This window comes from Prionailurus bengalensis, chromosome C2, assembly GCF_016509475.1.
Source record: "Prionailurus bengalensis isolate Pbe53 chromosome C2, Fcat_Pben_1.1_paternal_pri, whole genome shotgun sequence".
Taxonomy (NCBI): Eukaryota; Metazoa; Chordata; class Mammalia; order Carnivora; family Felidae; genus Prionailurus; species Prionailurus bengalensis.
The window spans coordinates 147,686,755-147,711,382 of record NC_057350.1 but is presented as its reverse complement, the minus strand read 5'-3'; the positions used below and the strand labels follow the sequence as shown (position 1 = coordinate 147,711,382).

The 24,628-nt window shown below is 40.5% G+C and overlaps 1 protein-coding gene across 1 annotated transcript in view; it reads left to right on the top strand.

Annotated features, from left to right (window-relative positions):
- Positions 1-24,628, top strand: part of GADL1 (glutamate decarboxylase like 1) — a 169,837-nt gene that overhangs the window by 60,890 nt on the left and 84,319 nt on the right. Inside the window, exons 10-11 of the mRNA XM_043595602.1 lie at positions 1,199-1,263; positions 1,509-1,590. Coding sequence (XP_043451537.1) covers positions 1,199-1,263; positions 1,509-1,590 — 147 coding nt within the window. The remainder of the gene's footprint in view (positions 1-1,198; positions 1,264-1,508; positions 1,591-24,628) is intronic.

Here is a 24,628-nt window from a genome sequence, read left to right as displayed (position 1 = left end):
AAATACTTCTGAAAACTGTTTGGCTGAAAAGATCTAATGAATGGGATCCACCTAGCCCTTCCTAGTTGGCTTTGAGTTCCTGTGTACCCCTCTACCCACCCTGTCAACTGTGCTCTTTATTATTCAGAATGCCAGCCCTCAGCCCGTACCTCATTATCAACCCTGGCATGTTGTGTGTGGGAGAATGCCAGCATTGCAAAGGATATTGTCTCTTTTCCTCTTAAATACAGAGGACGAACCTGTGGTTGCCAGACGGGAGGTGGAGAGGGGCGGGTGGGGGTGAAATGGGTGAAGGGAATTAAGAGGCACAAAATTCCAGTTATAAAATAAATAAATCACAGAGATGAAAAGTACAGCATCAGGAATATAGTCAATAATACTGTAATAACGACGTATGGTGACAGATGGTAACTATAGTTGTCGTGGTGATCACTGAGAAATACATAGAATTGTCGAATCACTGTGTTGTACCCCTGAAACGAATGTAACATGGTGTGGCAACTATGCTTCAATAATGGCACTAAAGAATAAAAACATTTCTTCACTGGATTATTTGTTTTTTGGGTGTTGAGTTTGGTACGTTCTTCATAGATTTTGGATACTAACCCTTTATCTGATATGTCATTTGCAAGTGTATGTTATTTGCAAGTATTTTCCCATTTCGTCGGTTGCCTTTTAGTTTTGTTGACTGTTTCTTTTGCTGTGTAGAAGCTTTTTATCTTTTTTTAAATTTTTAAACCTTTATTTATTATGGAGAGAGAGAGAGAGAGAGAGAGAGAGAGAAAGAGAGCAAGAGAGGGGGAGGGGCAGAGAGAGAGGGAGACATAGGATCTGAAGCAGGATCCAGGCTCTGAGCTGTGAGCACAGCTGTGGGGCTCGAACTCGCAAACTGCAAGATCATGACCTGAGCCAGAGTCGGATGCTTAACCGACTGAGCCACCAGGTGCCCCATAGAAACGTTTTCTCTTGAAGAGGTTCCAATAGGTCATTTTTTGCTTTTAATTCCCTTGCCTTTGGAGATGTGTGGTGGGGGCGAGGGGAAAATGGGTGATGGGCATTGAGGAGGGCACTTGTTGGGATGAGCACTGGATGTTGTATGGAAACCATACAGGTTGTCGCTCAGGGTTTTCTGTGACAGCGGACTGACAGGCGAACGGCATTGAAATAACGTGTTGTGGTTCTATAAATATCTCCACAGGCTTCGTGGGGCGGTTCAGCTTTGATGTCAAGGAAGCACCGCAAGCTCCTGAGAGGCATCCACAGGTAAATGTGGCTTTTCCAGGCCCCGGGCCCCTCGGGTTCAGGCAAGGGCATCTGCCTGGATCAGAGACAAAGTCACCGCTTTACTGGAAAGGAAACCAACCCAAACCCCAAACTCCCCCAACTGCTCCAACAAGGCAGCCTGTTGAACACCTGGGTGTGAGTATCACGTGCTACTAATGATCGTAATCTTGCCTCCAGAAGCTACTTATTCCCTCCTTCCCTGTCCGTTTGGTTTTCCGCAACAGAGCCGACTCTGTGGCCTGGAACCCCCACAAGATGCTGATGGCTGGAATTCAGTGCTGCGCTCTCCTCGTGAAAGACAAATCCGTGAGTTTTCCTTTTCCCTCTTCGGGTCTTGGGGCATTACGGAAGGTGAAAGCACCGTGTTTTTGGAGGCCTCGCTTTTGCTTACGTTTCGGTGCCTTGACCCAGATACAGTGGAAGGTCTTTGGGAAATGGTGGTGGCGTGAAAAGGAAGACTACAGAGGCTCAGATTTAAAACACACACACACACAAAAATCGAGTGTTTCTGCTCAGGTGATTTTGGGGCTTAGCTTTAGGTGTCACATAATCTCATTAGTCACAGCAAAACGGTCTCTCTTGCCCTCATTTGGATTATATTTTAAAACCTCAGTTTTAAACATGGCCAAGATTTTGTTCTCCTTGATTAAGCCTGGGATTGAAGTTATCTTGAAACTTCTGCTCGCTGAGAAAGCGGGACAGATGTGTGTCATACATTAAATTGAATGCTTAATATGCTTAGCTAGGGTTTAACAGCGCATGCATTCGGGAAGATGTTAGTTCCGGGCTGATCACCGAACACTGATTTATTATGGTCTTTCGGACCATTTTGCGTGCGTGTGGGTGTGGGTGTGGTGGGCGGGGGTAGTTAGACGCTAGTCTGGATCCCAGCGGGCCAGGTCGCAACGGCGCTGCGGAGCTTCCCCCCTGGCCACACGTATAAACCCTGTGTTTTTCCGCGGGTAAGACAAGGATTCTTGTGGGAAGTGGCCCAGGCTGGGAAATGCCGCTTCGTTCTTAGAAATGCCTCCTCAAGATATGTGTGCAGCATGTGGGTGATCTTTCTCAGCCATCTGTTTACATTTTTTTTTCCCCTTAGGGGGACTCCCTTTGCCAATGCTAAAGTCATTTTCTCTTTTTAAGGAATTTTATTTCAAAGGAAAACCATATTTAAAGTTGAAACCCAGTCTTGCTTGTGCAGACAGTTACAACTCTCTTTCAAGATGAACTGTGACATTTGTATGTCCGCACTCTTTGTGTTTTGAGATGACCGAACAGAATACTGTAGTAGGGGCCAAGGGCAGGCCCACCTAAAATGTGCCCCAGTGGCATATTGATTATTTTGAATGGAAGCCACTTGGGAGTCAGTCAGGGCAAGGACACTCAGGTCCCCTCTGGCCTCCTGAAAACAGAAGACAAATCTCCCACCTGAGAGGTGCCCTCCCTGTAGAAAGAAGTAACAAGACATCCTGACCACCAGAGACAGGAATTGTAAAGCGGAGAAAGCTGTACAAACAAATTGTTACTTTTCTGTTTACTAATCTACTACTCCAACTCAAATCCCACTTAGAATTCCTAACCAGTTAAAATTTCCAAACACGTTTTCTTTATCGTGTCAAGGCTTCACAAATGTATTGTCTCATTGTCTAAAATGTGTAAAAACCGCCTTCGTCATTTGTTTGGGTCGCGATCTCATTCTTCGGCCTCCATGTGCCCATAATAAAACTTTGGTTTTTCTCTCTTGTTAATCTGTCTTCATGGAAATTTAATTCTTTTTTTAAAAAAAATTTTAACGTTTATTTATTTTTGAGAGTGTGAGAGAGAAACAGTACACAGCAAGGGAGGGGCAGAGAGACAAGGAGACAGAATCCGTAGCAGGCTCCAGGCTCTGAGCTGTCGGCACAGAGCCTGACGTGGGGCTTAACCTCACGAACTGTGATATCATGACCTGAGCCAAAGTCGGACCCTTAACCGACTGAGCCACTAGGCGCCCCTAAATGGGAAATGTAATTTAGAGTCCAGTTAGAAGAACCTAGGACTAAGTACAATTTCTTCCTCCCTTTCGGTATCCATCAGAAGCTACAAAAACCGATTCTGCTTGTGGAAATAGAGATACTCTCAGAACCATGAATTTATTGCCTCCTATTTTATTAGGTTGTCTACTGTCGGTTGTATTTCACACCATTCTTTTTTTTTGCATGTAACTTCTCAAGTTGTTATTTCGTTTTATAACTGAAAGGTAGTTTAATATTATCATTCATGAACTAAGGAACATCCTCGGCTTGCCTGTGGTACGTATTTAGGACATGACAGAGTTAGGAATAAGCCCAGGTTTTCCTTTGCTCTAGACATAAGAACAAAAATATATTAAGCATCCTTTCTGTGCCTGGCATTCTACATCTGCCTTCTCCCCAGTCCGCCAATCTGAATGACATCCTTATCTGTTGGCGTGACACTCTCAGGAGTGGAAAAGTTAGACCAAAAATTTGATGACGGCTCTTTTAAATAACTTTCTGGCTTTTATACATTTTTCTTGTCGAATGATATTTTAGCCAAGAATTGATTTGCATTTATGTACTTGATGCAATTCAAAATTTTCTGCATCGTCTAACTCTATTAAAGGGGTGACAATTTTATTTTATTTTTGTAAAGAATTCATTCCTGGATCTCAATAAAAAACAATACCCAGGTCGACTTCCATGGCAGGAATTAAAAAGTTGCGGAAATTGTATTTGTTGTGCAAAGAATTGAACGTTATTAAAAGTTGCCTTTTTTTTACTGATTTTTTAAAGTTTATTTATTTACTTGGGAGAGGGAGAAGGAGAGAAAGAGAGAACGAACAAGCAGGGGAGGGGCAGAGAGAGAGGAAGACACAGAATCTGAAGTCGGCTCCAGGTTCTGAGCTGTCAGCACAGAGCCTGATGGCAGGGCTTGAACTCAAGAACCTCGAGATCATGACCTGGGCCAAAGTCAGACACATAACGGACTGAGCCACCCAGGTGCCCCAAAAGTTTTAAGCTTCTCTTAAAAATAAAAGATTGTTTTTATGATTTTATTATTATTATTATTACTATTACTTTTTGAGAGAGAGAGAGAACACCAGTTGGGGAGGGGCAAAGGGAGAGGGAGAGAGACTTTTAAGCAGGGTCCATGCTCAGTGGAGACCCCAACACGGGGCTCAATTCCACAACCCTGAGATCACAACCTGAGCCAAAATCAAGAGTCAGACATTCAGCTGAGCCACACTGGCGCCCCTTCACATAAAGGATTGTTTTTAAATTAACTGGAATGGAGAGCGGAACCATGAGAGCTGAGAGAGGACAGTCAGCGGAAGCAAGTTTTGCGTTGGCAGTTTTCTGTCCCTTTTGCACCTATTTTCTGCCTCTGTTCTCTTTTGTATTGATTCATTCATTATTCAGCCAATGCTAACTGACTTCCTGGGTAGGCCAGGTGCTGTGCTAATTTGGGGCTTATAAAACGGGCACATTCCCTGTAGTCAAAGAGCTTATAATCTTACCGAGGAGACGATGAACAAAATGTTCATATTTAATTCTTTTATTATTATTTTAGTAAGCGCTCCGAAGAATGTGTCAGACACTGTTGATCATATATACTCTAGCCATTCCAACCGCCTTCCTTTCTCCTTCCCGAACTATCTAAGCAGTCTCCCTTGCAGTATGAGCCACAATACGACACAGCTGTGGTCGGTACAGGATAGAGGAAGTGTGAGGACTGTTGAGAAGTGTTTTACCTGCAGCTGGGGGTGATACACGCAAGAGGAAAGCATCCTTTCCCCTTTTCTACCTTGAATGAAGTTGGGTCAGGGCATGATGTGTGGAGTTCTGATAGCCGCCTTGCAGCCGTACGACGATGACCCTCCATCAAAGAGTGGGCATGCGCAGAATGGCAGAGCAGAAAGGGGAAAAGTCTCCATCTTGAATAATGATTTTGAAATGTTGTGCTGATGCTGGAAGTGATTACTTTGCAACCGTTTTGTGATGTGAGGTCATTTATTGTCCTTATTGCTGAAATCCCTTCCACTGGGTGATCTGTCCCTTGTAGCCAAATGCACTCCTATCTGATACAGAAAAGAGTATGGCACTCAGAGAATGTGTAGCAGGGAGACCTGAGATGTTTCGGCTGGAAGAAACAGAACATACCCATTTTTTTTTTTTTAAGAAAGGAAGGAATTGTAAGAAGGGAACCCAAGCAGGCTCCATGCTGTCAGCACAGAGCCCGACACGGGGATCGATTTCACAAACTGTGAGATCATGACCTGAGCCAAAATCAAGAGTCATATGCTCAACCGACTGAGCCACCCAGGTGTCCCCAGAACAGAGAAAGAATTTTAAAACCAGAGAGTAATCTGAATAAATTTTCATTTAAGACCGTGGATTGGAGGTAGGCAAGAGTGGAGGCAAGAATATGAAGCTTGCGGTGTCCAAGGAAGAGCTGATGGCAGGGGAGATGGAAAAATGTGATGAAATTTAAGATATACTTTATCTGTCCACCAACCAGATAGGGTTGAATCACCAGTTATATGAGGGAGATGAAGAACAGGTGTCATGGTTGACTCTCTTGACTGGTGATGCAGCAACTGAGTGAAGGTTCATGTGTAGGCAGATGGAGATTGCTAGAGGATGAGAAGATTTGAGAGTGAAGTATCTTGATTTTTAGCATTGGCTACATTAAATTTGGGATTCCTATGAAGTTTTCGAGTGAAGATGTCACGTAGGCAGTTGACGTGTAGATGCAGAGCTAGGATGAGGGGTCTGGGCAGGAAAAGTATATTGGGAATTGCTGCTATGTAGATGTTCTCCAAGGTCACAGGAGTGGAATGAATTGTCTTGGGAGGAACTTGGAAGTGAGAAGAGAAGAAGATGTAGAATTTAGCCCTGAGGAACTTCAGAGTCCGTGAAAGCTGAAGTTGGAATGGCTGGGGAGATAGGAGGAACATCAGGAAAGCGGGATGCTAATACAATACTCTTTGAGAGAAGCGTATTATGAGGAATGTTCATGACCTCCCATCCTTTGTGTTGAAGCTTAAATGTAACTTCCTTAAAGAAGAGATCCCAGACTCACCAGGTGGACCGGCATCTTCCTATTATTCTTTCTCAGACCCCGTCCCCTTCCCGTAAGTGCTCATCATGATGGGTAATTAAGATTTCTCATGTATTCACTTTCCCTCCCTCTAGAACATAAGCTGTGTGAGGATATAGACTATGTCATTGTATTTGCCACTGTATTCCCAGTGCCTAGCAAGTACACACTAAACAAGGATGAAATTAGAATTCACTGAAAAATTGACTGCTTAAATATATTAAAAATCCTCAAAAATACTTGCTATCATGTCAGCAATAACGAGGAGTTTCCAGTTTCTCCCCTACCCCAAATCGTTCCTTTCGAACGCTCTGAGATAACAATGATGAAAATGGCAGTTGATGAGTTTTATTGCCTAGGTCCTAACACGAGGCTGGAGTGTGCCTCCAGCAGTAATTGATGAATAGCGATTTTAATTTGGACTCACTCCTCCAGTTAATGGAAGGGGATAACTCTAGTTAAAAGAAAGCAAATTACTTAGTGAATATACTTCTGTTAAGGGAAAAATGAATTCCCTAATTTGTACCCTCCGAGCCCTGACATTCACAACGCTGTTTTCCTGATTGACTAGCTGTGGTGTTTGCATTTTTAATGTCCTGTATTAGTAAAGAAAATGGCTTCCAAAACAAAGCAGAGATGCTGTTCTCTGAATTGTACTATCACTAGTCGCCTTTGTATCATAGGGATAAAAAGAAAATCAGATGTTAAAAAAAAAAAAAAGAACCCTGTGATTATAAATAGGTTGACTTCAGATGTAAATGCTGGCACTACATGGCTGTTTTGGATCAAAGGCAATTTTGATGCTTTGATCTAAAAGAAAAGGCAATATATTCTAAGAATCAGTTGCATAGATGGAAAAAAATCTCAATATTGGCTTTTTAATTTTTAGTGCTTATTAGAAGGACTGTTTAGTTTAAAGCGGGGGGGAACCCTAACAGATACATGAGATGAGAAAATACCAATCAGATGAATTTTTGAGTATGGATGTTTTCTCTCCATTTCGACCTACCATTATCAACCGATATTAACTCACAGGGATTTCCTGTTTCATCAAAAAATTTAAGGGGCACTTTTTTTTTATTTAATTGTCTTCAGAAAGACTATGTTGGTCTTGTGGATTTTTTTATTATGTCTGTTTTTATATGTTTATTTCAGAAACAATTAATATGCATCATAGACAAATCAGAAAATTCAGATATGGAGAAAAATGAAGAAAAGAGACAATTCAGATAACTGCATGCCCACTTATGTATTTTCTTCTGCATATATGCATTTAAATAAATAAATGTGTGTGTATACACACACACACACACACACACACACACACACACACACAGACACACAGGTGCACATACCTAATCTAAAAAGATTATAACAGGGATGCCTACGTGGCCTGAGTTGGTTAAGCATCTGACTCTTGATTTTGGCTCAGGTCATGATCTCCATGATCTCATGGTTGTGAGATAAAGACCTGCATCAGGCTGCATAAGATTCTCTCTCCCTCTCCCTCTACTCCTCCTCTGCTCATGTGCACACATTCTCTCGCTCTCTCTCAAAAAAATAAAAATAAATCAAAATAAATAAATTATATCATATTTTTCTTTTAGCATACTATTTTCGCTCAACCAATTGCTTTTTAGTTAAGCAATGTTCATTCGGTACATTTTTAACAGCTGCATAGTATTCTATCATTTTGATATATTATAATTAACTTGACCATCTCGTTATTGCTGACCAGTTAGGTTGTTTTCGTATACGTGCTGCTGATGCAAGCACTCAATTAGGTTGTTTTAATGTTTGGCTGTTAGAGATTTGGCTGCCATCTTTGAGGGCTAAATCTTTATGTAAATCTTATACTCTTTCCTTATAAAAAATCCCTAGAAGTAGAAGAGCCATGATGATCTTTCATGATGTTTTTTTATACTTCTGTCCTAATTTTCCTTCTAAAATATTGCTTACCTTGTCACTAGTGGAGTATGAGTGTGTGTGTGTGTGTGTGTGTGTGTGTGTGTGTGTGTTAACCTTTGACATCACAGGGGTTTTTAGCTTTGTCAATTTAGCAGGTAAGCCATGTGTATACCCACACTTACAGACACGTTTTCCTTCTAGTGTTATTTATTGACATAGCTCGCTCTGAGGGATCTTTTTTAGACAGAGGTATTGACATGCAACTGTGGGCTATACCTAGGTTTCAAATGTGAGGCCAATAAGTTTGCAGTTCTTCATTCTAGAGGAAGATCAGAATCCTCCTCTATTCTTTCGGAGAATAGTTATTCTCTTTACACTCTTTAGGAGTCCTGGTTATTCATTAGGAGAAGGAGTAGCAAGAAGAAGAGTATAGGAAATTCATTCAATACACACTCACCAAAGGTCCATTACGGGCCCAGTCCTACAATGCAGAGAGAAAACAAGAAAAAGGAGCCCAATATCATCTCCCAATATGGTCCCCCAGAAGAAGGCAGAGATTTTCACTGGAATACTATACCTGAGAAATGTGTTACCTTTTCTTTTTTTTTTTTTTTACAGTTTTTAAAAATGTTTATTCATTTTTGAGAGACAGAGTACGAGTGAGGGAGGGGCAGAGAGAGAGGGAGACACAGAATCCGAAGCAGGCTCCAGGCTCTGAGCTGGCAGCACAGAGCCCGACGCGGGGCTCGAACTCACAAACCGCGAGATCATGACCTGAGCTGAAGTCGGACGCTCAAACGACTGAGCCACCGAGGTGCCCCAGAAATGTGTTACCTTTTAGCCCCATTTAGATTTTTATTCTGGGTGGTAACTGATATTGCAAATGACAATTACTATATGCCATTTTTTACACAAAATTGTGCAAGAAAAGAAAGAAGGAAGGGAAAGTAGATTTATTAGAGAAACTGGAACACACGGTGTCAGATTTGTGAGGATTTCTTTGGTAGCCCTTGTTTTTCTTCATGGAGTTCCTATGGAAGTGCCATTAGATGGTTTGAAAATACTAAACAATCTGATGATCAAAGAAATTCTTATTTTCACGCCAGGGAACACTCACACTTCCCCCTACACAGGCACATTGTAAGTTTCCTTGGAATGACAGCCTCCTGAGTAATGTGGCAGAAAAAGAGGAAGGTAGGTGTTTCAAACTGATGAGAAAAAAGAAGCATTTTGCTTGTAGGAGAGACATCAGTCTCCTGTGCTTCGTGCTGCCAAAATTACTCTCCATGTCTTAGATGTTCCTGCACGAACAGAGAAAATTTTTAGAGTTTTTAGCAAGGTTGAGATTGCCTAAAACTGGCAGAACTCATCAAATTCATGGTTGCTAAATTGCCCTTTCCTTTTTAAATTCTTGGCTTTTTTTTTTAATTGTAATAAACAAAAATTGATTTTCTTTTCATGAGGCTTTTGGAAATTTGTGCATGTGCACGTAGATATGTGTGCATCACGTCAAAAATTAAAAAAGGCTCACATGCTTTCAGTCAGTCGTGACAAGCCCCTGTATCATGTCTGCTTTCCTTTTCCCTGAAGTAAAGGGAGATAGTGATTAATGTTCAAGTTGCACATTCTCAAAATCCATTATGTCTGTTTCCACTGAATAAACCAGTAATTGGGTTTTAGGGTTTATGGTTGGTACTGCATTTGTCATTAGTTTTAACCAAGGATTTGCACTTTGTTTTGGATCTGTGCTCCTTTTAGCCTAATATATTAATGCCTTTGTGAACTGTGGCTCCAAGGGATAAGTTATTGCATCATTGTGGTTATCCTACCTGATTTCCGTCAGTAGTTACCAACTTGTCGTAAATGGGCCCTAGTCCCAACGCAGAACCCTTTTCGTGGTTTTTGGAATCAGTATACAGCGGACTGAACTACCGGAGGGCAGAAGGGATCTTATTCATTGCTATGGTCCCACTGCTTAGTACAAAGCTTGACATTCAATGCTCAGTGAAATGTTTCCTGAAGTGAACTTACTTTGTGTCTTTTTCCAATACCATCGAATGGTGATGTGTTTTAAATCTGTTACCTGCAGTGTGAAGTAGTATGTCCTTTATCATCACCACCTAATCTCTTTCAAGTCTTAAAAAGTGCCCCTTCCTGCCAATATGTTGCAATTTTGACGGGGTGTAGAAACTGTTTGCCTTATCCATATGGCTTGATATATCCATTACCTCCTCGCATCCCCTTTCATGTTGGCACTTGAAAAAAAGTCTTTACTCTCAACTGTGCCAACATTTGGCCTTTTATCTACATGCCTCAGAGACCAATAATAAATCAGTGACTCATGCTTTCCTTTTTCAGAAACCATATTGTCTTTCCCCTAGGAAGTTATTTTCGTTTTAGTGTCTAATGATGCTGTTCTTTATTGGCGACTGGACAAGCGGAAGAGATACTTGCTTTTCTAAGGCTCCCTGGGTCCTCTCTTGACCCCTTCTAATGAACAGAATGACATTCACAATCTGCCTGTTTGCAGTGTGGGATCCAGTATCTTGGCCAACAGCTTCCCAATTTCATCCTTGAGTTCCTTCAGACCTTTGGGTGACTGCCACCTGGTCCTACTGATTAAGCTACATTAATTTCGTCCGTTTGACTTAGATGAGTTGGGGTGTTGGCCACTATTGGACTTAATACCTTCTGCCTGTCTATTTCTGGAGAAGCCTCAGAGTGTGGGAATCTCTCTGATATCCTTCCAGGTAAAGACTTCATTCTTCATAACAGCCATCCCGTTTCAGTAGGGGACCCCAACCTTTGCTTCTCTGCCAGCCATCATAGAAGACTTTCAGATTTGCTAAAAGGATAAAAAGTGGGGGCAGGAGTGGGGGAGAAATTCTACCCTTGTGTCCCAGCAGTTGAAAATATCCCGGAAGGAGGATTCTATTTACAGATTGGTTTTTTTTTTGTATCCTACCTTACAACAAAACTGATGAGGGTCTCATTATATGGGAGGGTTCTGTAAGCTCAAATCTAAGAAAAACGAGATACCTAGAGTGAAAGGGCACAAAAGGAAACGTGGAATGAAGCTAATGGAAAAATTCTTGCCGTAATTAGCATGCTGGATCTGCCTCAGGTGCATAGAATTTGGTTTTCACATTTTTAAAGGATTCCAAGCATCTGCCATTTTTTTTTGCCTTTTATTTTTTATGAACTCACCGCAACAGGCTTTCTCTTTTATTTCTACTCCCTGGTATGACACGGGAGGCCCTTTTGACTTCTTAGAAAAAATTGTTCCGTTTGTTTTCCTTTGCACAATTCTAATTGTCATATGTGTTGTTTTCCAAGGAAGATATTTGAAAACATACCTGACATTCCTAGTTGGGCTTTCCAGCTTTGTTGTTTCAAGGACAGAAAATTTCAGGGAGTCAGTTTTGTTCTGGGTTCTTCTTCCATGGCCATTCCAAATGTTAATACGAGTACATGTGAACAGAATTATTCTGATTTTGTAGAAACTCAGGGGTGGCAAATGTAGATTTATTTTTCGTAGGCTTTTAGGAATTGTATGTAAACCCTAATTTGTAGGAAAATTGTTAACGGCAATAATAAATTAATTGTAGAATTAACTAATTTCCCTGAATAGAAAAAGGCAAACTCTGTAAAACAGTCACCATATCTTTAAATTCAAGGTGTATATAACTTATGTATGCAAGCACTTATGCATACACGTTCACACAGCAAATATACCTGCCCTTAAGTCATTTTGATATTGATGAACAATTATAATTTAGGGAGTTTTGTTAATTGCAAAAGTAACTCAATAACCTCTCTGATAGTTCATTCTGAGGGCTTTTGGTGGGGGGGTGGTTGGAAGATGTTGGTCGTTTTTTCTTTTTTAAAGTTTTTTTTTTTTAAAGATACACCCAAAGAATATAACTAGAAGCGCAGAAGTCCCCCATGTACTCTTTCTTGTTATTGGCTTTTGCTTTGTTTTTAGTTCTTCTCTGTAGTATGGATCCTCAAATAATATAGTTTATTTTTACCTTTCTGAAGGAATCATATATATATTTTTGGCTTGGCTTTGTAGTTGTTGCTCAGATTTACCTTATGTCTGTAAGATTCATCTGTGTTTTGACGCAATCTGATGATTAGTCATTTTCACTGCTGTATAGTTTTCCATATGATTATAGCACAATTTGTTTATCTTTGCTCCAGTGATGGACACTTGGGTTATTACAACTTTGGACTTTTACAAAAATTGGCTGTGAACATTTTTGTGCACATATCTTCATTGCTTGCTATATCTCCAAGATTCCATCTGGCCTAATTTTCCTTTTTCTTGAAGACCTAATTTAGGAATTTCTTAGTGGATCCAAAGGCAGCATATTCTGTTAGGCTTTGCTTCTTTGAAAATGGCTTTATTTCATTTTTTTCTGGAAGTAGAATTCTGACAGTAATTTGCTTTTGGTACTTTAATGATTTTTTTCCTTTTCTTTCCCCCTTTTGTGTGTTAGAAAGTTAACTAACTCATTTTTTTTGATGACAAAATTACTTTTTATTTTGGCTTCCTTGAAGATTTTCAAGTATTCTTTAATTTTCCGTTTATCTATGGTGTTGTAAATACCATAGATTCTGTGTGGTTTATCTTGCTTTGGCTTTATTGGGCTTATTAAATCTTTGGAATGATATTTTTCCAAATTTTGAAGACTATTCACTTAATTATTAACTCCCTCCTTTTCTTCCTCTTTCTGATGGACAGTCCAATTAAATGTATTTGATATCTTCTCACCGTTTCTTTCTCTATTTTGTATGTTTCATAATTTTTTCTTTCCACGCTTTGTTGTGGATAATTTTGATAATCTTTGTTGAAATTCATGAATTCTGTCTTCAGGTATATCTAATCCAGTTTTCTTTTAATTGAGCCTTTTTCACATATATAATGCCTCTAGGTTCTTGCTGACGTTTGTTAAGATCAGCCTCTATCTCCATGACCATTGCACGCCTAGATTTACACCTAGTCTACCTCTGTTAACTCTGGTATCTAAATTCCCTTGAGCGCTATTCCCATTGATTCTTGTATCTGTGATTCCTGGCTCTCTATCTAGAGAGACACCTTATAATGTTTGATGGTTTACGGAATATTTTGTTTGAAAGATTACCTTTAGGAATAATTTAAAATATGGAGTGGAGTTACCTACCTTGGGAGAGAAGATTTTATTTTCATTCTTCTGGGCATCTGGGGGAATTAGCAGCCCAGGACCAAAGCTTGAAGTTTTTCTCGATCTCTAGAGTATATACCCTACCGCCATTTCAGGGTGGAGATCTTTGAATCCTAAACAAGAGGAAGAATTGCTTTACTGCCCTTAGTGATGCTGAACACCTTTGAACTCTGTTTCCTGAAGTATTTGGAGTGCCTGTTTCCACACATGGTGGCCACTATCTCTGTTCCCTCACTTTACCCTTCTGGCTCCTGTATTAGCTATCCTCCCTCAGTCTGAAAATGTCCCTCGGGTAGAGACATTTCTGGCTGAACTTCTTGAGCTCCCTTCCTCTCCTTGGACCTTCCAGAAGTTTATTTCTGTCTTGGTAGGTCTGTGATGCTTTTCTTTAGATGAAGTTTTTATGCTTTGTTTCAGCATATTTTGTTTCTTACAGGAGGAGCATTTCCAATTGATCTAGTCCTTTATTATTAGAATTTGGCTTTTTAATAATCAGCTGCTATTCAGCACCGCCGGCAGGAATAAGCATTTGTTAGTTTATTCATCCTTTCATTCAACCCGCAAAAATGTACTGCCTCCTATGTTTTAGATGAGTAAGGCATCATGCCTACCCTATGTGAACTCAAAGGCTAGTACGGGAAACAGATTTTAAGCAAATAACTGAAATATAATACATAATGTATGTAATAGAGTGATGTAATGGAGTAAAAAGCAGATGTTTAGGTGCAGATCAGGTAAGAGAACAACCCCTGCTGAAAAGGCTGGTGTAGAAAAGTTAGTTGCAGCAGACATGACTTAACAGTTATTGGTATTTTCTTTCCATTTTTATTTTTATTTTATTTTTATTTTTTTTTTCAAAATTTTTTTTTTCAACGTTTATTTATTTTTGGGACAGAGAGAGACAGAGCATGAACGGGGGAGGGGCAGAGAGAGAGGGAGACACAGAATCGGAAACAGGCTCCAGGCTCTGAGCCATCAGCCCAGAGCTCGACGCGGGGCTCGAACTCACGGACCGCGAGATCGTGACCTGGCTGAAGTCGGACGCTTAACCGACTGCGCCACCCAGGCGCCCCTTTCTTTCCATTTTTAAAGCAATCTAGATCATGCTAGCACAGTCAGGCATAATGAGGAACATAAAAATTACTTAGAACCCACTAGCCAAAGTTAAATCATTAAAATTTTTTTTGATAGATGAATTTTATGTATTCATATCTATGTCGATGCTGATGGAGATGAATTTATTTTGCTTCTGTAACCAGCATCTTCCTTTCTTTGCCCATCCCTACCCCTTTCTTTGATAGAAGAAACAGAGGCGGTTAGGCTTATCGAGTCTTAAGAAAATTTGCTTCTTAAAGGTTGGTTACCATGATTGTGGAAGCAGCTAATTTGGCATCTTAAGTCCAGCTCAGAAGTGTGCATTTATGGACTTCTGTATATGTGTTAAGAAGATTCTCTTCCATTGCAGAATATATAGTATCCCTTCCCCCCCATCCCATCCACACACCTCTTGTAATCACAACTGCTTATGTTATCAGTGACTTTGTTGGGAAGACAGGGAAGCTAAACTTGCTGGTGTTACCATCTTCTTCCACGGGGTGATGTTGGTATTTGGAAAGCTCCTTCAGCCACCTATTCTTTTGATACTCTGTTGACAACTTTTTGTGACACTCAGCATCTGTTCATTGACAGAAAAAAGTTGTCAGAGAAACCAGATTTTCATGAGAGCAGGTCACCCCATTGGAGGCACCAGATGAAACCCAATGCTGGACAAAGCCTACTTATCAAGTAGGGGAACTGGGAAGTTGTCCCAGCTGAAAACAAAGTCTTTAAAACATAAGGAATTGCAGAATTATACCAGTGCATAAACTGGAGAGGAAAGGCAGAAAATGTTAATTAAGGGTCTGAAAGATAGGATGAAGCAAGGGTTTAACTTGATCCCATTTCTGGAGGAACCCATTTATTGGATCGAACTGTTATTGTTTGCCAAGTCCGTATTGCTATAATTATTATAACTTAAAAATATGTTTCGTCTAGTGGGGCAGGTCTTCATTCACTCTGTAAGAAAATGATCTATTCTCATCTGTTTATTCTTCCAAATGGATTTTGGAAACACTTTTTTAATGTAAAAACCTTCCACTGGGACTTTATTTAGGATTATATTAAACCTATGGATTAATTTGAGATTTAACATCTTTGCAAAATTTTAGCCTTTCCATCTAGGAACATGGTACATCTTTCCATTTAACCACATTTCTTTTATTTCACACCCAGATTCTTTTTTAAATTTTTACTATAGAAAATTTCAAACATATACAAGAGCAGAGATGAACCCATATGTACTGATTGCATGACTTTAATAAGGATCAATTCATGGCTAATTTAGTTTCATACTCAACACTTCCTACTCTTTTCTATATAGTTGGGGGGAAAAAAACAACTACAGATATTATATCATAGAATTTTGATGGATTTTCTCATAGAGGACTTGAATATGTTTTCCTATTAATGTTATTTGTAAATTTTTATATTTGTTAATATATATAAAATTAAAAAAAATCTTCTAACTGCAAATGCTGTTATGAAGGCAGACTTTTAAGTATTTATTACTACTTTACCATATTTCTTATTACTTCTGAAGGAGTTAAAGCTATTCTCATGTATTCTCTAAATATATTATTATATCAGTATATAACTGTAATTTTGCTTTTTTTCTAATATGTAAGCTTCCTATCAGTTATCAGCAATTATAATGTACTGATAGAATTTCCGAAAATATATTCAGTAATATCAGTAAATAGAAGGCATTTTTGTCTTCTTTGTGATTTTGTTAAAGATGTCTTAAAATAGACATTCTTTGTAAATCCTCTTGAGAAATAATGTAAAAATGAGTATTGAATTTTACCATTTTCTCTTTTATTATCTAATAAGGTAGTTCTATCATGTTACTCCTTAAACAAAATTAAATGTGCCTTAATAGATTTTCTACATTACTAATTTAACTCATTCTACTGTGGTCATTTGCTTTAATGTATTGATGGATTTGTATATTTAGATTTTTGGTTCTGTCTACATATGATTGATCTACTCTACGTGTGCGTGTGTGTGAGATCTTGGTTAGATCGTTTTTTTGAGTGGATTTTAAACTGTCTTCATTTTAGAATAATTACAATAACACGGACATCAGTTTTTAAGAAGTGCTCAGAAAAGTCAATCATAAAACTTTTCAGAAATTTTGAGGGAGATAAGTCTTTGATCTAATGTTAATTTTTCCCATTTTTATTGAACTACTAAGAATTTCCTGCTCTCCTGATCAATTTCAAGAACTTACATTAAAAAAAAATATTTACTACATTTTATTGAGCTTTTCATATATGTTAGCAGAATATATGCCATCCGTTTACATTTATCATTTTCATTTAAATTTTGCCTTATATTCTTATCTGAAATCTTAATTTAAAAAATTTTTTTTCTTTTTTTTTTTCATTAATTTTTTTTTCAACGTTTGTTTATTTTTGGGACAGAGAGAGACAGAGCATGAACGGGGGAGGGGCAGAGAGACAGGGAGACACAGAATCGGAAACAGGCTCCAGGCTCTGAGCCATCAGCCCAGAGCCCGACACGGGGCTCGAACTCACGGACCGCGAGATCGTGACCTGGCTGAAGTCAGACGCTTAACCGACTGCACCACCCAGGCGCCCCCACCCCCCAAAAAATTTTTTTTTCTTGATTTAGTTTATCTTCTCTCCATAAGGAATGACTAATTGCATTTATTTTTTTTTTATTTTTTTTTTAACGTTTATTTTATTTTTGAGACAGAGAGAGACAGAGCATGAACGGGGGAGGGTCAGAGAGAGAGGGAGACACAGAATCTGAAACAGGCTCCAGGCTCCGAGCTGTCAGCACAGAGCCTGACATGGGGCTCGAACCCACAGACCGCGAGATCATGACCTGAGCCAAGGTCAGACACTTAACCGACTGAGCCACCCAGGCGCCCCTAATTGCATTTATTTTTTGATTCACATATTTATTAAATTTATTCAATTATTCACTTAATTGTTACACATTTTCTCCTGCTTCTTTACACTTTTGTTCTATAAGAATGTTATTTTACATTTGAGGGCAATGTCGCTTCTGTTCCTTAAGTTTTGTTTTGGAGTGTTCTCATTTAAATTATTTTCTAATTAATCCATAGTAACTGTGGATTTACTCTGCTAGCCCAGAATGGTTTGTGAAAGAGATTTTAACCTCCCAAGTGCTTAAGATATGTTATGAAATTCTGATTTGTTTTACTGTAGTCAGACAATGACCAAAATGAAAGCAGAGATCAAGAGTGACAAATTTTTACCTTTTCAACTTCAAAAGTTACTCTTTTTTTCTTTTGACTTTGAATTTGAGAGCAAGCGCAAGTGAGAGAGAGAAAGAGATCATGAGCAGGGGAGAGAAGAAGGGGCAGAGAGAGAATCTTAATCTTAGTGCGGAGCCTGATGTGGGGCTCCGTCCCACAACCGTAGGATCATGACCTAAGCTGAAACCAAGAGTTGGACACCTAACCAACTGGGCCACCCAAGCACCCGTCAATAATTACTCTTGCAAGGATGTCTTATCACCCAGAATCCATTTTTAGTTTGTACTTTCTTTCTCAAGTAAACAGACAGTCCTCAGGGCTTGGGGTGGGGAGAAAAGTGTTTGAAGAGGAACCCAGTATTAAATATGAATATGCAAACCCAAGAGGACCAAGGAAGAATAGAACTTCTCTATAAATACAGGATATATAAGGGCCTTTCCTCTCTTGGCTCAAGTTCTTGGTGAGAGATAGAGAGTTGGGAAGCCTTTCCTCTCCTCTGTTCCTCACGTCAGTCTGGAAAGCAGAAATTAAGTAGACATGATGGGGGTACATATTAAGGTATAAGAGTACCTAAGATAGCCCCCTATAAGTTTCAGAGTAGCTGGCAAGGAGCTCACCCAAAAATGACTAAAAATGAAGAAGAAGGTGCAAGGAAGTCTGGAAATAAGGGCAAGAGCAAGGAGCATGACTGCGATCTGACAGCTGGAGGCCATGGCGGGTCTTTGGATGGAAGCAGGAAGATGGGAAAGATCATCTGGGGATAAGTTAGAGATGGGGCAAGTGGTCCGCACAAGGACAGCAGTGACCACGCTGGGGAACCAGGTTCACTCCCCAGCTTCAGTATAGGGTTGCCAGATTTAGCAAATGAAAATTCAGGATGCTCAGTTAAGTTGGAATCTCAGACAAACAACAGATAATATTTTAGTATAAGTATATCCCAAATATTGCACGGGATATACTTTTACTGGAAATTTTGGTTGTTATGAATTTAAGTGAGATTTTTACCTAATTCCAATTTAGTAGGATGTTTTGTATTTTATCTGGCAAGCATCCTCAGTGGCATTTGTGAATGTCCCAACAATGTTGAATAAACAGCAAGAGGAAGAAAACTCTCAGAGGGAGAAGTCTTGATTGCTCATATTTTGTGTCAGAATGGTCTGAGAAATCACTCGGAGTTTTGAGGTTTTCTGGAAGTGACCACATTAAATGTTCTGCATTAGAAATAAATATAGGTCCAAATCAAAAACGTGTTCAGTTAAAGAAAAATAAATTACCGTTTTTGCACATCTAAAGTGATGCAATTTTGAAATTCATAACAATGTCGTTTTTGAGTTCCAATGCCAGGTGAAATATGGTACTTCACAGTAGGATGCTTCTATCTCAGTCCAAGAGACCAGCATGAGCTAAATTAGGATCTTTCTCAGCATTAATTCCATACACCTTGTCTTCTCCATCTCTGGTCCAATCAGCTAGGACCAGGGCGGGAATGGTGTGGTGTGACCATCTCAATGGGTGAGAAAGGAAGTAAGGGGTCATTATGGACTGAACAAAGAACCTACATTGTGTCTATGATAAATGTCTCCCATCTCTAACTGTGACAACTTACTAATGGATTGTTGACCTCTAAACCTGGTCCTGAAACTGAAAAGAAAAAAGGAAGATGGATTGTATCTTCCCCATTTCTGGCTCCGCAGCCGTTGTCAGAAAAAAGTTCCTGGCTTCTTTTTTATTTATTTTATTTATTTTTTTTGTTTGTTTTATTTATTTTTGGGACAGAGAGAGACAGAGCATGAACGGGGGAGGGGCAGAGAGAGAGGGAGACACAGAATCGGAAACAGGCTCCAGGCTCCGAGCCATCAGCCCAGAGCCCGACGCGGGGCTCGAACTCACGGACCGCGAGATCGTGACCTGGCTGAAGTCGGACGCTTAACCGACTGCGCCACCCAGGCGCCCCTAGGCTTCTTTTTTATAAGGCTACTCTCTTCTCAGTACATTTCATTATGCCCTTGTCACGGAGTAGCACATGTCACTATTATATGTCCTTTGGATCTTATCTTGACATATTATTCCTCTGTTTTATTACCAGTTTTAGACAGCACCATAGTGCAGATTAAACCCTCGACATCCAGTTACAGAAATACCGATGCATTCATTTAGAGGACTGTCAGAATCTTTCTGCCATTTCAATATCCACCTTGCCAGAGATGTAGTGAAATGCAATGAAATACATAGCTTTTTTTGGAGCTAGTGAGAACCAGGAATTTATATGTAATAAGGAAAAGATTGTTTTCTACTTGTGAGGTAGCATCAGCAAGCGTTAGAAGGTTGGTCTCTCTAAGAGGTTTTCTTTCCCAGTTATGAAAATTATAGGGCCCCCTTCACTTAAAGGTTTCAGTTGAAATCCAAGGGGAAAATCACCAGGGGCGTGCAGTTATCTATCGGTCTCCTTAATTTAACAAGATTGTGATTGGGGAAACGACTCACTCATGATTGGTGGTGAGGTTAATTTCATGGAGCCATGAGTCTTAAGTGTACTCTCAAGCCCGGTATTGGGTTTCCAGCTTAACAATGAATTAATGTGAACCCATGGGTTTATCTTTCCCTGTACGGGATTCCCCCCGCAATGCCTCTATTGCTGCAAGCATTCTTGGGAAAGGCCATCACTTATATTCAAGGCATTTATCATAATTATTTAGAATGAAAAACGATATTCATCAGTGCCAGCTAGATGAGATCATAGGGAAGACATATTGTTTCTTACCGCTGTGCCAGTTTTATGGGTTTTGAGAAGCAGGAGAGGAGGAACATAGCTGTGGTTTATTTTAGGTCACTGTGCACCTGGGGCACTGTCCCTGTCAGCCCACAGGGCCCTTCTAGAGGGTACCCTGAGCAGTGTTAGGTTTGAGGGGTGTGATAGGATATGGGGCGGGAGGATGGGTGAAGCCTTCCCTCATGATGCTGTTCACTCACAGTTACTCTCTGATTCCTGACAAGTTCTAAATAGGCAGAAAGTGCAAACGCGTGGTCTGGAGTCGAGCGAGGCAATGTCCTGGCAGTGACAGGTGTCTGAGACGGAGGAGGGACGTGTTGAGAGATGGGGGCTCGGGAACAATATCAAGTTTGGATGGCTTTGGACATCACGTTAAGAATACATTCATTTTCCCACTGTGTGGCAACCACTCTGTTCTCTGCTGCCCTGAGTCCTGTGTTTTCTCTCACAACATTCTGCTCAAGCATCAACTTTCCCAGGGGGGCTTCTTGCTTTACTGTCTGCTTAAAGATCTCTCCTCTATCCCAGCATTTGTTCAGCGTGTATTGCAAGGTCCTCTGTGATCTAACCATGAGCTTGTCACCCACACTGAACTGGAGGCTCCTTAACTGTTCTCATGCCCCAGATAGGCCTGGGCAAGTGTGATGGAGAGATAGATGAGTAGATAAATTTAATCCCCATAGCAATCCCACGAGGTAGGGACTGTCATTCTGACCACTGGACAGATTAGGAAACTGAGTACGGAAAGCATAAATATCATGCCCAAGGCTACCAAGCTGATAAGGGATGGCACCAGGATTCAGAACCAGTCAGGCTCATCCCACAATCCATGGTTTTAATCACACGGCCTCTATGTTCCTCAGTCGAGATGACAGGTGATGGATCAACCTCATACCCTGCCTGAAACTGATTTTTTAAAGCCACAATGATGTAAAGAAATAGAAAACATTGATTTGGGAAGATAAGATTTGCCTGTTTAATCCTCTTAGAACCAATACAAAGTGAAATACTATTGCTAATGATTTTGCTTATTCTAACTCTGTTCACATGACCAGGCAGGCTGGTTAAGCTGACCTGTAAATCACTTCCTAAGTCTGTTTGGTGCCCAGACCCGGCATGTAGGTTTTTCTCATTGACTTTTTCTGTTTCAGCGTAGGGCTCTGTAGATAGAGTCACTCTCCCCTAGGATTTGCAGTCACCGCTGTTCTAAATGCCCCAGTCCAAACCCCTTCGAGACACTTGCAGTTTATCAAACAAGGATTGGGTTTGGAAAATATAATTCTCCTACCTAGAGACCCATTGAGCCAGAGAATCCTAGAAGTCATCTCATCTCCCTGCTTCTGACCCAGCAGAGAGCCCTTCTCTCTGTCTTCCATCCCTCTCTCCTTTCCTGTTCTTTGACCAATTGTAGTTTCTACTTGCTGTTTGCATATGAGGTGCCAGTTTGATATTTATAGATCTTCCTGCTGCATTATTTCAGGAAAGACCTATTATAAATGACAAAATACAACCTTAAAATAGAAAATGAACCCAGATGTAACCAGTTTTATCACAGAATATATATATTTTTTCTTCTTGAGGCGTGGGGGAAACAAAAGAAATTGTCAATTGTAAGCCAATATGAGTCTGGATCATCAAATGCCATTCCTTATGGAAATTGCATGAAACGTTTCTCCAAAGCAAAAGGGAAAATAAACCATGACAGTTTTGATTTATTTTAAATTAAATATTCTTTTTTTAGAAGTTACGTATCCTCTGTTTGTTATAAAACAGATGAAAAACTTGCCTCAGTGAAAATGAAAGACAATGGATTGGAGCTTTCATATAAATGTTTAGCTCTTTTTACGTTTACACATTGGAAATGGTCGCCTTATTGAGTGTATCTCCTCATTGGTTATGTCTTAAAACAAGGGTCTGCCGATTATGGCCCTTGGGCTAAATCCAGCTTGACGCCTGTTTTTATAAATAAAGTTTTCTTGGAACACAACCATACCCATTTATTTTAGTACCCTATATGGCTTCTTTTGTGCTACAACTTGCCGATGTTGAGTAGTTGTGGCAGAGATTGTGTGTCTTATAAAGCTGAGAATATTTACGCTCTGGCCCTTTACAGAAATTGTTTGCCGACCCCTGTTTTAGAATACCCAAAAGAGAGGGCTCTGCCTTCCTTAGTGTCTGAGACCACAGTCTGAACTAGGGAATTCTGGGATTGAATACGATTTCTCCGTGGGAAAATCCATTTATAGACCTTGAAACTCAGTGGGATCTGTGTTCAAATTCTGCCTTTGTTTGGGACTGCCCTGCATGCTTTTGACAAGTCGCTTAGCTTTTCTGAACCTCAATTATGTTATCTATAAAATGGAGACACTTTTTCTCTCATGAAGAACAACTCTACCATTAAATGGGGTAATATTCCGGCAGGGTGCAGTGTGTTGCCGGCCATACAGTGGACAGTCAGCGAATAGAGTTTTTTTTCCCTAGTTACATCCAAATTGAGGAGTGAGCTACATGGAACACACTGATTCTTCTGTCTGGACAAATGTCCATTCGTGTAGTGAAAACATTCTTATTTTCTTTTAATTTTTTAAATGTTTTATTATCCGTATTCGAGAGAGAGGGAGACGGCATGAGCAGGGGAGGGGCAGAGAGGGACGACAGGGGGAGACACAGAATTCGAAGCAGGCTCCAGCCTCCAAATGTCAGCACAGAACCCGATGTGGGGCTTAAACCCACGATCTGTGAGGTCATGACCTGAGCTGAAGTCAGATGCTTAACTCACTGAGCCACCCAGGCGCCCCAATTCTTTGTTATCTTAGCACATTTCTCTCTTTTATCATGTCTTTGGGGGGAAAACATGCTTTTGTCCGCTAGATCTTGCGTCCTACTAGAAGGTTTTGCCAAGCACTTCCTGATTCCTTTTAAACTATGATTTAAGGCCAGTTTTGAGTAGGATTGCCCATGGTCATGGTAATTACCAATGATTTCCAACAACAGTTTGATGGGATTTATGCAATGCAGAGCAGGAAACTTGTGTTTCAGAAATTGCCTTGCCGCACCGCACTTCTCCCTGTATAACATCAATTTCTTACCTACACTCCAGGCCTCAGAGGCCAGATCTCTCGAGAATGTTCCAACTCCAAGAAATGTAGGCCGGCGGCCTTGCCGCTGAACGTGTAAAAATTCCACCTGAGAAGGAACCGGGCCCTCGTTAACAGCATCACAATCAGCTGGAGACACAGATCGATTTTTATTTATTTAGTTTTATTTTTTGCTAAATACCGCGCTCCTGGTGTGGAGTACTTTTCTAGCCTCGGCCCCCAGGAGCACACTTGCTTTAGATCCATTTTGGCCGAAATGAAAGACACCATTTCTCTACGTACCCGACCACCTATCTGGGAGAGATGCCAAGCCAGCCATCCAGACTGAAGAAACAGGTCTTGTGTTAATAAGTGTTTTTCCGGACCTTCACTTACCCATTATGGCACCAATACTTATCCCCAGGAGGAGGGCTGCCTTGCAATATCATTATCCTCAATTTATAGGTGAATGAAAATGTGATCTGATGGAGCAAAGTGGAGTACCTGCCAGTTAGAGTAAATACTCGGCGCTCAGACGCAGCATTTGACCACTGGGCACTCTTGCGGTGTGCACATGACCGGGCGGGCTGAGAAACCGGCGGGGAGTCTCTGCCCTTCACCCTCCGTCCAGCATGACTTCTGTGTACAGATACCACGGCAGTTGCACTGTGCTTCCCCACGGCGTTTCCCCTGGCCTTGACTTCTCTCTTCCTCCTTTCCCTTCCCCACTCCCTCATCCCTCTTTTTCTCCTCTTCTTCCCTCTCTCCTTATCCTACCACGTTGTGTTTTCATAAGCTGCCTTGTTCCCCCTCCTCTGCTTTAAGAGTCCAGTATTATTCATATCCACCTATGTTTTCTTAGGTGCCTAGAACAAAGCCATTCCTCATTTGTATTCACACAGAAATACAACTGTGATAATGGACACGATTAGCATGA